Source organism: Drosophila ananassae, chromosome 3L (assembly GCF_017639315.1).
Source record: "Drosophila ananassae strain 14024-0371.13 chromosome 3L, ASM1763931v2, whole genome shotgun sequence".
NCBI lineage: Eukaryota > Metazoa > Arthropoda > Insecta > Diptera > Drosophilidae > Drosophila > Drosophila ananassae.
The window spans coordinates 12,240,626-12,252,940 of record NC_057929.1 but is presented as its reverse complement, the minus strand read 5'-3'; the positions used below and the strand labels follow the sequence as shown (position 1 = coordinate 12,252,940).

Below are 12,315 nucleotides of genomic sequence, written 5' to 3'. Positions count from 1 at the left end.
GCGTTAGTGGGCTGATCCTGGCAGCATCATCGGACAAAATACACATACAGACAAAAGCGTTCTTGTTAACTCTTAAAGCGCTCTGTGCGGACAAGCCTCTTTCTAGGGGCGGTTTCTTGCGAATGAAACTAGAGGCGCGCTTACGTGCCACCGCCTGCTGTCGGTCGCTGTCGGAGGCGAAGGCCGAGGCGGCTGCCACTGGCGGATGCGGGCCACACCCAGTGGCGGCGGCAGTGCCGGTGGAGGAGGAGGCCGTGCCGGAGGAGTTGGAGGTGGTCGTGTTGGTTGTGGTCGAGGTGTTCATAGCGGCTGTCGTGGGTGAAATGCACGCATTAGTACGCATAGTGGGCACACGACAAGTACAAGGTTGTGTGGACAGACGACAGGTCAGAGGTCGAAGATAGACAGAGCTCGATGTGAGTCAGAACATAAGCTTAGAGCTAAGTTAAGGGTACGATTCGATTCGATTGTGGATGGAATGCAATTGATATTCGAAAAGGGTGCAGTAGATGGGGGTACGAGGTGCCGGTGGCTATGTACAGAGAACAAATATTTTGTATATATTTACAAGTGGAGCCAAAACTGGTGGTTCTGGATGGGTGATGGATAATGGGCGGTGAGTGGTGGTTGGGGCAGGTGGGATGTACATAGGTGTCGGGTGGTGGACTGTGGACAGTGGACAGTGGGCAGTGGGTTGGTGGGTGAGTGAGTAGGCACTTGTCAATAATTACTTTTTCTATGTACTGAAGGTGAGGTTAAGCTGTCATCGACAGCATCCTGATGACGCAAAAAGAAATTATAAAAGCTTCGGCGACGACTTGCTCTAGGCGCTTCCACAAATATGCTACCGCTAATATAATAGTAATAGTTTAGTAGTTTGGAATAACAAGAAACAATCATAAGCATAATTTCAAATATCTGGATTCGGTTGGGTTCGATTGGATGTAGAATGTTGGGGTATGTATAGATATAGCCACGGTTGCCACTCCTCCACTTGGTGGAATCAATGTTGCCCTCCAACGGGAGGGCTGGCAAGGGGCAACCGTGCCTATAGGTACAGCTGGGACGATACAAAATTATAGGATATCGAGGATCGTTCGATTAAACATTAGCTGCAATTTTTTGACGAAATTACATAGGAAAGAATGCAAAGCCTTCGACTCTAAGAAGCTGTACACCGTGGTTGATGATTTCGAATGGGATTTAGTCAGAGTTTCCAATTACCTGGTGAGATGTTGGCTTAATGCTGCTACGTTCAAACTAAAGACAGAGAGTACTTAGCAAACCATAGTAACGATCTATAAAATAGGGCAGGCAACCAAGGGCAAGAAAAACGAACTCAAACTGCGCATTCCAGAGAATTGGGTGAAGTCGGAGTAGTGGAGTTACGGATTAGTTTGGTTAGGTTTCAGTTGCTTGAAGTCTTCCGGCTACTACCGCTACTTACAAATATTATATTATGATATTAAAGGCATTACTCGAATGTTTTATCTGCAATTAGCTGTGGTGGTTGTCTGATTGTTGTTGAATTATTGTCGGATATTAGTTGAAGAGTAGTTGGCTAGGTAGTACTTGGATTTTGACAGACTGGCTTGCGTTCGCTTAAATGAGCTGAGTTGAGTTGAATTGGGTTGAGAGTCGAGATTGGATGGAAATACTATATGCTAGACTAGAACGAGTACGAGTACTGGATAGTTGGCGCAATTCAAGATACATAGATACTTAATCTAGCTGAATATACAATATGAATGAGTTATAGTCGAGAAATAAAAACAGAGTAGATTGCTAGTGGCATTTTGATACTGATACTGAGATACTGATACTGATACTGAGAAATTAATTTTGGTTTCTGATTGTCTGTGATTAGATTTTGAGATTGTCGTAGTTTAGTTTGTAAATAGGTTATAGTTTGCCAGCTAAGATGCGAGATTATTGCCTTTACCTAGGTAGTTCAAGCCACTAGGCTGGGAGCCACTTCTGAGAACGGCAGTGACCATGTCTGCGAGCAGGGACTCATAGTTTAGGGAGATACAAGAGGATATGCTAGAAATAGGGCTTAAGTTTTCATATACACTGTGGACACACAAAACATTATAATTTATCGATCTGTTGCATGTTGGATGTGGCAATGTTGGGTGGCATGAGCAGATGGGAAGCCTTTCGTTTCGTCTAAAAATTGCATTTCAAATTCATCATCGCAGCCATGAAACACAAACATACACGGAATGGCTACGCAGGTGTGTGTAACTGTGGGTGTGTTTCTTGTGTGTTTATGTCGGTGTGTGGATGGGTGGGTGGAGGTGAGAGATAGGATCTAGGATAAATACCGTTTGCCCAGCTCGTCGCTCTGCTGCTTGATGTCCTTGACCACGTCGTCGGCCCCGGAGACGAGCATCAGCGGCAGGTTCAGCCAGGGCCCCGCCAGCTCGCTGAGATCGGAGGCGTCCGAGGCACGCGATGATTTGCGCGAAGAGGCGCGGCTGGAGCAGGCGGTGCCACGACGACTGACCTGTTGGGGCGGCAGGGATTAGTCTAGAAATTGAATCCTTCTCGATAGAGAAATCTCACCTGCAGGTGGAAGAAGTTCAGGGCCGACAGCTTCGACTGCCATCCGCCAGGACTGGAGGTCTGAGTGGCACTGTCCCCGGAGTTCGAGCGCTCCTTCTCGCGCTTGCGCCTGCGTGAAAAAAGAGCACACAAAGGATTAATGGAGGGCAGCGAAAGGGACAACCAAAGGACTAATTCAATGCTAGATTATGCTAGGGTTAGTGGTTAGTGGTTAGTGGCTAGTTAGGCTGGCTTGGTTTGGTTTGGTGATCAGTTGTTATACCGCAAATACTCCTTCCAGCCCGTCTGAATGGTCTTGGCCGCCTTTTCCTGGCGCTTCCAGATCCGCGTCGACGAAACAATTTCCAATTCTTTGCGCGTTGGAAACTGTTTCTTAAACTTGACATCCATTTGTTCCTGCAACTGTTTGAAGTTATCGGTCTCCTCGACATGACCTAGCACGTGCTTCACGAGCGCGTGCAAAATATCGAGACAGTGTATTTTATTGCCCTTCGAAATGGGCAGATTAAATGACACTAGAGCGACATTATTGGGCTTCGAGATGCCCAATGGTGGATCGAGAGAGGCAATAAAATCGGACAGTTGCGAGAAGTGTATAAATTGGGTGGCATGTGGATCATATCTGTAAGATCGAAAGGGTGAGCATCGCCGGCTAGCAGTCTCGTGAAGGACACCTACTTGGACCAGCGAATGTAGAACATCTCCAAGTCGTCCTCGACGATGCCGATCTCCTCCTCCTGGTGCGCCTGGTTGAAGTTCTCCAGGATGATGGCTATGTACATGTTTATCACTATCATGTAGCTGATGATGATGAAGCTGGTGAAGTAGGTTATGGCCAGCAGGGGGTGGCCGCAGTCGCCGTTCGTCTGGCCTAGGATGAAGGGGTCGCAGTCCGGCGGCTGGATCATGAGCGACTCCAGCACGTCGTTCCACCCGGCGGAGGTCATCAGCCGGAAGAGCAACTGCATGCTCCGGCCGAACGTCTGGAAGTTCACCATGTCGTCGAGGGCTCCCTGGAGCTTGACGTGGCCGAAGAGCGACATGCCCAGGATGGCGTAGATGAACGTGATCAGTCCCAGCAGGGCTCCGATGTTGAAGAGGGCGGGCAGGGACACGACCAGGGCGAAGAGCAGCTTCCGTATGCCCTTGGCCGCCTTGATCAGGCGCAGGATGCGACCGATGCGGAACACTCGCACCACGCGCAACAACGTGGGGCTGATGGGCAGGTCGATCATGATGTCCTCCATCAGGATGCCAAAGATGGAGGCCAGCACCAGCAGGAAGTCGAACACATTCCAGGGCACGGTGAAGTAGTGATAGCGCAAACCCACGATCTTGACAATGGCCTCTGTGCGGGAAGAAGGGGTTTTGAATTGGACTAACTGCGGATGACTGCTGAAGACTCAAAATTACCCAGTCCAAACACGGTGGTGAAGAAGGCGTTGCTCACTTCCAGGATGAAGAAGACCGCGTGGGGCTGGTCGTAGTGCTCGATGCCCATGGTTAGCATATTGAGAAAAATCAGTACAAAGATCGCGATCTCGAACCTGAATGTCACGGAGAAATGTCAGATTAAGACTCTCGCTTGGAAGGTGGAGCTTCGGGAGGGCCGAAGACTATTTGCTCCTTAGGTCACGGGAAGGGGTTTAGTATTTACAGGCACGGGAGGAGCATCCAATAGATAGATAGTAAAAAGGTGCTCTACAGAACAAACTTCAAGAAGTATGCATTTGGATGTACAGATAACAAATTACAGGTTACAGATCACAGAGTACAGAATATAGAGGATAGAATTTACAGAACGGGGAATAGAGGGCCATTTTTGACGGTGCTTGCTTGGGACAAGCACTGATCGGTCCAAAAATGCCGAGAATTACAAGTGTTCAAATGAATTTTATCACCAAATCAGAAACATTCTATGGTTGCTCTGCGGGCCTACGAGAGTTCGAGTTAAAGCTAGGATAGGAGGACTAGTTAGGTGGTTAGGAGGTAAAAACTATACGAGTACGAGGAATTTCAATGCAATTTTCTTTGGTCTGAGATCGAGTTTCGTTGGGGTCAGGGAGAGATTAGATGGTGGTTTTGGTTTGTTTACCTTCTCGAATTGGATAAATCATAAAACATAGCTAAAAAATGATTTATAGGTCGCTTAATAACTTTCTGTGGTTTCTTTCGTCCCAATTTTTTCATAGCCGTGTAATAGTGTTTTTGAGATTCGGTGAGAAACATTTCCAACACTCCTCCTTCATACTATATAAAAGTGATGAGAATAGAATGAACATTTATATAATTAAATATGTACAGTCCACACAACGCTTAAACACACTAGAACATATAGTCACAAATAGCAAGGCAACAACGAGAACACGGAATGGCGGCGACTTGGGGCGAGGGAGTACATCGATGCAGCTGGGACAGGTGCGAGATGCATGGGTGGGAGTGCTATGTATGTACAGGGGGCAGGCGGCAGGTAATAGATGACGGATGATGGATGTCAGATGGCGATGCAGATGCAACCAGAGCTGGCCCAGCCGACCAAGGTCATAGGCCAAAGAACTTACCTTCTTCTTGAGCATGTTGAAGTTATCAATGATAACTCCAATGAACAGATTGAGAGTAAAGAACGAGCCGCAGACAATAAAAATAACAAAATATATATACGCATATAGGTTGGCCTCCCGCTGCGGCTGCAGGTCCACTCCCCGGGCATCCACGGCGTCGGCCATCACCTCCATCCATCCCTCGAAGGTGGCCACCTGCAGCAGGGCCAAGTAGCCCATGCCCACATGGTCGAAGGTGATCTTCGAGTTGATCCAGGTGTAGTTCTGCTCGATGCAGTCCCACTTGTCGTTCACCTCCTGCGAAGTATTCAGGGATTAGTGGTCAGGTGGAGCTGGGCGGGCGGGTGTCGGATCCTGGAAGGAAGGATCCCGTGTCCAGGGACTACTTACAGTGATGGGCAGCAACTCGCCCAACTCATTGACGCACTTGAAAAATTTACCACCAAAAAACTGAACACCCATTATTGAGAAGATCAACCAAAAAACTAAACAAACCAAAAGGACATTGAAAATTGATGGTATTGCATACATGAGAGCGTTTACTACAATCCGCATTCCTTGCCACCTGGAATAGAAATGTATGGGATTACGATGACTGCTAATTGTTACGGGGTGGAGTCGTAGTGCTAGGTGTTCGGATCTATATATAAATGGATGATCTCGTCTGCTTAGGTTGGTCTAACATATGTACATTATCTACAATTTACACAGCATCTTACTGATAGCCGAACGAGGATTAAAGATTACAGATTACAGTTTACAGTTTACAATTTACAGAGGCGAAGGACTACTCCGATTCTAGGACGAGGACAAGGACGAGGACGAGACGATGCAATGCGAGTTCTACAAAGTACGAGTATTTCTATTCGAAATCCATAAAGAAGACGAGATTGTACTAAACACTGCACACGGTTTTCTTCATCGCATTGCTCGGTATGACCCACTCCTCCTCGGAAACAGAGATCCTCCGAAACAGAGAAAAACAGTATAGATAGAACAGAGAGCGGGAAGTACTTAGAGTTCCTACGCAGAGAGCTGGCTTCGCCGGATGCACAAAGATGTCTGAGAGAAGATTGTGGTGCAGGTGCCTCGCGGGACCACTTACCGAGATATGGCTCTCAGAGGACGCAGTGCTCGTAGGGTGCGTAGGGATCGCAGTACCTTCAGGTTTTCGTTCTCCTCGATGAGCAGCGAGAACACGGAGACCTGTGGAGCAAGTACGTCGGTTATATGAAGATGTTCCACAACCCACCATCCGCTTAGCACTCACAAAGACTATGATGAAGTCGAGTATGGTCCAGAAGCTGGTAAAGTACTTGGAAAAGCCCAGCGCCAGCCACTTCAGAATCATCTCCACGACAAAGATCAGGCAGAAGGAGAAGTTGATCCAGTAGAGAACGCGCTTGAGGGTCTTGTTCTTGTCCAGGTTAATGTCCTCGAAGCAGAGCGTGATACTCGACGCAAAGATCAGCACCAGGACGAACCACTCAAAGGCCGGAGTATCGACAACCGTCAAGACCGCTGTCCTCACCCGAGTCCAGTGCTTGGCGCTCTGCGTGTCCATGCAGCTCATGAACCAGGGGCAGCGGAAGTAGAAGCTGCAAGAGAGTCAGGGTCATGGTGAGATGTCAGCATGCGAGGTATTTGCAAGGATACTTACTGATCGTAGCACTTTTGCGGGAAGCAGTCGTCGGGCACCTTGGGCGCCTTGGTGGCCCCGAAGCTCGGAAAAGTCATGGGATCATTGTAGGCTCCCTGCGAGTTACGCCTCCCACCAACGGTGAGATCGTCTACGTAGGAAACCAGACAATGCCATGGTTTTTCAGTCAGTCGCGAGAACGCCGACGGCTTCTGTGTCGGCTCCGAAGCTATGGCCTGCTCTAACTTTGATTGGCAGTCTTGAGGGGTCTTCTGGCCCAGATTCAGGGTCAGGCCGAGGGCTGAACTGGTCTCAGCTGCTCCCGAGCTGTGCGATTCGGTGCGCGCCGACTGGAAAGAGGCAGCTTTGTCTAGACTCGGTTGTGGATGCTCCGGGCGGCTCCTACGTGCGTGCGGATGCGGTGCCTGCGGGCCTTGAGTGGAAGGTGCTTGTGCCTGCTGGAGGCTGGTGGCATGGAAGTGCTGCTGGTGCTCCGTAAGAGCAGCGAGCGGCGGGGTGGCCTTGAGCGATGAAATTTGCGCCAGTGTCGGAGGCTCAATGCTCGATTTCAAGGAGGTGGGTGGCGTAGCGGGCACCAGCTTCTGTTTCTGGAGGAGAAGGTTCTCGTACGACGAAGTGCTCTTTAGCGAAAGGCTGTCCAGGTGGCCGGGGAGAAACTTTCGCGGCATCTTCTCCGACTCGATGCGCAGCGTAGAAATGGGCTTCTCGTCCTCCGGCAGCTCCTCCACCCGCTCGATCAGCGACAGCCGCTTGAAGCGATCAAACTGCACCGCAAAGGGGTCGATCTTCCTGCGCAGGAAGGGCGACTGGCTACTGGGCTGGGAGGCAGTCTGGCTAGTGGCCGCCACCGCCAGGGCCTCCATGGCCGCAAAGGGTGCGTGGATTTGATCACAGATTTTACGGATTTCGTTCGAAATGCTGAAGTCCTCGTCAATCTTGCGCTGCTTCTCCAGACTGCGCCGCTTCAGCTTCACGGATTGGCGCTGGGCGGCGGAACTAACGGACTGGGAGCGTCGGGGGACGCTGGACAAATCGTAGCTGTCATATGGGTTTAGCGGGTGCACCACCTCGTCAGCTGCCGTGCGGTCCGAGGCCCCCGTAATGATGGCAATGTGGTCCATAATAGCCTTGGTGGCCTCGTCGGCAGCCGGCGACGGCTCCGAGAGGGTGGACAGCTTCCGCTCCAGCGACGTAGTGGAGCGCTTGATCTCCTCCAGCTCCTTCTCGAAACTCTGTATTATATTGTCAAACTCCGAGGGCTCGGTCTCCGAGGGGTGACCGCCCATCTGGCCGGAGGAGCGTCGCGATCGCATGGCACTGGAGATGCAGCTAAGGTTGCTGCCCTTCAGCTCGTCTTCATCCAGCTGCAGAAACTGAAAGAGCTCCTTCTGGTCACAGTTAAGCAACTCCTCGCGGAGATTACCCTGCTGCGACAGCAGCTCGTCCTGCTCTATGGAAATGGAGTTCAGAGAGTGGCCGCTGAGGGAGTGCCGCCGCAGCTCGGCCTCCTCGGATTTGAGGAGCGATCGCTGCGACTGCCCGCTAGACTGTGACAGGCGATCTAGGGACTTTCGGTAGCTGGGCGAGCGCGTCAGCAAGGACTTTTGGTACTTCAGATAGGCCTCGTCGTGCTCATCGCAGCTCCTGTCCTGCAGGGAGTCGCCCCGGTTGAAGGAGCCACAGCCACTTCTCTGATCGTTGGCATAGGGATCCGTGTCCGTGGAGTTGTACTGGCCCAGCAGCCGCAGCTCAATGGACTCCGTGTAGGTGGCCTCGTCGCGGGAGTCGTTTTGCTGGGTGCTCACCCCTGAGGAGATCTGGTGCTGGAGTCGATAGGGTGTCAGGTTGTGTCCGTTTCCATTCGATGACGGGCACGCGGAGGCGACGGCGGCGGTCAGCATGGCGGTCTCGTAGGTGGGTGGCAGCGAGTCCGGATTCGGTGGCAGTGGGTGGTCTTGTATCTGGATCTGCTCCGGCAGGCCGTTAGTGTCCTCGTACTCGAGGCCATCGACTATGGTGTGCAGGCCGTCTCTGAGGGGAATCTGAAAGCCGAAATCCGAGCCAGAAACAGGACGATTCATAGACTCCTGCAGATCGAATACATATGTAAGTGTTGTGAAATATGTTCTGAGAGCAGCAACTCACCTGGTAGCTCAGTCTGTGGAACTTTGTCTCGACCAGCACACCGCCACCAGACTTGTCGCCCCGCTCCAGCACCCCCACGGCCTGATCGGACTGGGCCTGGGAGTGAGCCTGCTGCTGGGCCTCCAGGACGATCTGCTTGAACTTTTCCGCATACTTGCGCTCCTTGCGGTCCTTGCGCTCCTGCCGCTTCTTGCGGATCAGGTCGCGCACTCGCTCGATGCTTCTGGCCAGCTTCGATTCCTCGCCCACCTCCTAATCAGGGACAGAAAGCGGAGACGGTTAACAGGGCATACGAGGCAAAAGGAGCAAAGGAGAGCTGGCTAAAAAGGACTTTTTAATACACATAGATATATAGGAATCCAATGGGTAACAGAACTGAACAAGATTACTTTGTAGCTAAGAGCAGGCAACACAAAAGGTATTTAATTATACAGTGGATCCTGAGCCTGATATTCAACTACTATATGTCCATACAGTATTTACATGTTTGGATTTAGATTTACGGATTATTTCAAAACGCAAACAAGGCAAGCTAGTTTAAAAGCAAGTAAACGGTTTAGTTGGAAAAATTACCTTTTTCTTGAAAATCTGTTTATCGTTTTCAGTGTATTTAAATGGTTTGGTTTTTAGTTTCGGTTTCGGTTTCGGGTTTGGTTTGTTTGTCAAAATGTGTGTTTTTGGTTTTCAGTGTTAGTGTCAAGTGTTAAGATTTTAGATTTAAACGCATTGTGCAAAGTTGACAACAGAAGTTTGGGTTAATTAGATTACGCTTAAGTGCATTTTAAAGAGTTTTTATTACATTGATTATTAGAGGGCTCGTTCCGGGCTTTGGTCTAGAGACTCCACTGAGTCCGCTTCGAAAGGACTTTTGGTTACTGCCTCAGAACAAGCCCCTGGGAAACAGGGATCGGTAAGGACCGATACGTGGGTCCCAGCTCAAGGCCCCGCTCCAGGCAAGGGAAGGGCCTGAGCTGGGTGGCAATTGGTTATTAGTACGTAAAATAATTGAATATATTAAGAACATTTAGCACAATTAGTAATACAATGCAGAGAGCAATGGAGTTTAGTGAGACTTAATTTTAGAAATATGAAAATAATAAGGATTTTGTTCAGTTGGAAAAGAAGAGTGCCACTGATCGTATGGTGTATGATATAACATGTTCTTCAATTGCTGGGTGCCATCGCGCGATTCCATGATGAAGCTAAAATGTCACACACACCACACAGAAACCACATCAAGGTGCAAGGCAGATTCAAATTCAAAACAATAATCAATCTACCCGGTAGCCCGGTAGAACGGCTCAACTGGTTTAGTTTAGGTTATCAGTTTAGGACGAGGAGAGAAGAGGACCTTCTCTCCTGTCAAGACTCGAGCTATTTGGTTTAGTTTTTTCGGTTTTTAGGCAACTCTTTGGCACACACAACGACATTTAGACGACATACACATTCACGAGCGTAAAAGGAATAGGGGGCTTGGGGGGATCGGCCGACTTGCCTCTTTCTTCGACTTGAGCTCCTCGGAGTTGAAGCTGTTGAGCAACAAGGCCAAGAACAAGTTGAGCACCATGAAGTTCCCCATCACCAGCGTCGGCAGGAAGATGGCGAAACAGGTGGAGGCTCCTTGCTGTGGGTGGATGTCAGACTGTTAGATACCAACTCATACTTTTTGGCCGCCCATTCCCATACCTCCTCCTCGGCACGCATACAGTCCCACAGGGGCTCGATCCATTCTCCGCACAGAATGCGAAATATCATCATGAAGGAGTGGAAGAAGTCGTTGAAGTTCCATCTAGAAAGCCAAATAAAAGATTTGTATTCCAAGAAACCAAGAAGAGTAGGACGGAATATCACCTTGGCACTGGATCCGGGTCAAACTTCTCGGGTGTGTAGTCTTTGGAGAACAATTGCATTCCGATGACAGCAAATATGTAGATGACTATGACCAGGATCAGCGTGAGGTTACCCAGGGCACCGATTGTCGAGATGATAATGCTCAGCAGCACCTTCATTGTGGTCCACGACTGCGCTAGCTTCAATACCCTTAGCTGAAAAGATTATAAACTGTGTCAAGGAAGATCTGGTCGGAGCTGGGTTTCACTTTACCAATCGTAGTCCACGAAGCACACTGAGACCGTCCACCAGCTCGAAGATGATGTCCAGGAGGCTGGCAGTCACAATGAGCAGGTCGAAGATGTTCCAGCCGCACAGGAAAAAGTCCTTGGACAAAGCCATCAGTTTAACGATACACTCGAAGGTGAAAATGGACGTAAAGACCTGTGGGAGAGGAAGGCGGAATGCTATAGTTTTCCATTTACGGACGATGGGAATACACAACCTTATTGCCCACATCGAGGGCATTGCGGAAGCTCTCGCTCATCCCGTGGTGTTCCATGGCCAGAAAAGCGGTGTTCAGCACTATGCACAAGGTAATGGCCAGTTCGAACAGCGGATCCCGGACCACTTTGTACAGGCAGTTCTGGAACTGGAGCCAGCTCTCGTAGTCAGTGCAGCAATGAACGCAGCGGTCACAGTTTCGATCAGGAAGATCATCTGGTGGGAAATATAATTAGATTATGTTGTTTTCGCAAGTCTTTGGCGTGAACCCACCGATTACCACCACCTCTGAGGAAAACTCCTGGTGCAACGCATATACGTTGTGGTTCTTGATCCTGGCTATGTTTCCATTGCACTTTATGAGGCGCACTTCGCGCGGAGAGAGAGCCAGCTCAACGGTGGACACATGCCCCAACTCGTTCGCCGTGTCCTGCTCCTCGTGGTCATCCACAACGCCCGAGTCATCCTGCGAGGATTCGCGATTCACGCCACTTGAGTTGGAGCTGGTTTGCCGGCTGCTGACGATGAGCTGGCCCTTGTAGTCGGATGGATACAGCATGTTGGGGTTCTTAACTCCCACGCCCACACCGCTGTCTTGAAAACTGATCCTGGCCTTGGGCGTGGGTGCAGTGGTGGCAGTGGTTGCGGCTGCTCCGCTGGCCTTGGCCTGTTCCATTTGCTGGTACTGCTTCTGGGCCTGCAGCGCTAGGGCCGAGGGGCGATCCGAGGTGCTGTGCCGTGGGCTCGGTCCTGGACTCGGAGTGGCCGACTGGGACTTACCGGGTTCGTTGCCGTTGCTTCCGCTTCCGTTGCCATTGGTGGCTCCCGCTTCCTTGCCGCCCTTTGTCTTTTTTCGGCGGGTCTTCTTTTTGCTGTAGGAGGCCAAAAGGACACCCTTCCTTGAGTCAATCTTCTTCTTGTTGTTCTTGTTAAGCTTTTTCACACTCAACACCGAAGGGTCAAAGCTAAAGGTCGAGTCGTCACGGTGGTCCAGCAGGTCTTTCTTGCGCTCCTACAGGGGCACGCCAGGATTGGTAAATATACTTT

The 12,315-nt window shown here is 50.2% G+C and overlaps 1 protein-coding gene across 5 annotated transcripts in view; it reads right to left on the bottom strand.

Annotated features, from left to right (window-relative positions):
* LOC6496192 (sodium channel protein 60E) overlaps positions 1–12,315 on the bottom strand; it is a 31,387-nt gene that overhangs the window by 4,247 nt on the left and 14,825 nt on the right. Inside the window, exons 9-29 of one of the 5 annotated variants that reach the window (XM_032450911.2) lie at positions 11,542–12,280; positions 11,270–11,484; positions 11,038–11,208; positions 10,786–10,979; positions 10,621–10,723; positions 10,430–10,558; positions 9,508–9,522; positions 8,935–9,186; positions 6,790–8,876; positions 6,400–6,727; positions 6,235–6,335; positions 5,520–5,694; positions 5,130–5,426; positions 4,664–4,818; positions 3,982–4,115; positions 3,247–3,916; positions 2,831–3,190; positions 2,569–2,677; positions 2,328–2,509; positions 1,943–2,073; positions 49–309 (exon numbers count right to left, since the gene is read on the bottom strand). In XM_032450911.2, coding sequence (XP_032306802.1) covers positions 49–309; positions 1,943–2,073; positions 2,328–2,509; positions 2,569–2,677; positions 2,831–3,190; positions 3,247–3,916; positions 3,982–4,115; positions 4,664–4,818; positions 5,130–5,426; positions 5,520–5,694; positions 6,235–6,335; positions 6,400–6,727; positions 6,790–8,876; positions 8,935–9,186; positions 9,508–9,522; positions 10,430–10,558; positions 10,621–10,723; positions 10,786–10,979; positions 11,038–11,208; positions 11,270–11,484; positions 11,542–12,280 — 6,808 coding nt within the window. Of the gene's footprint in view, positions 1–48; positions 310–731; positions 851–1,942; positions 2,074–2,327; positions 2,510–2,568; positions 2,678–2,830; positions 3,191–3,246; positions 3,917–3,981; positions 4,116–4,663; positions 4,819–5,129; positions 5,427–5,519; positions 5,695–6,234; positions 6,336–6,399; positions 6,728–6,789; positions 8,877–8,934; positions 9,187–9,507; positions 9,523–10,429; positions 10,559–10,620; positions 10,724–10,785; positions 10,980–11,037; positions 11,209–11,269; positions 11,485–11,541; positions 12,281–12,315 lie in introns of all 5 variants that reach the window. The other 4 variants (XM_032450913.2, XM_032450914.2, XM_032450912.2 and 1 more) reach the window with 4 other exon arrangements.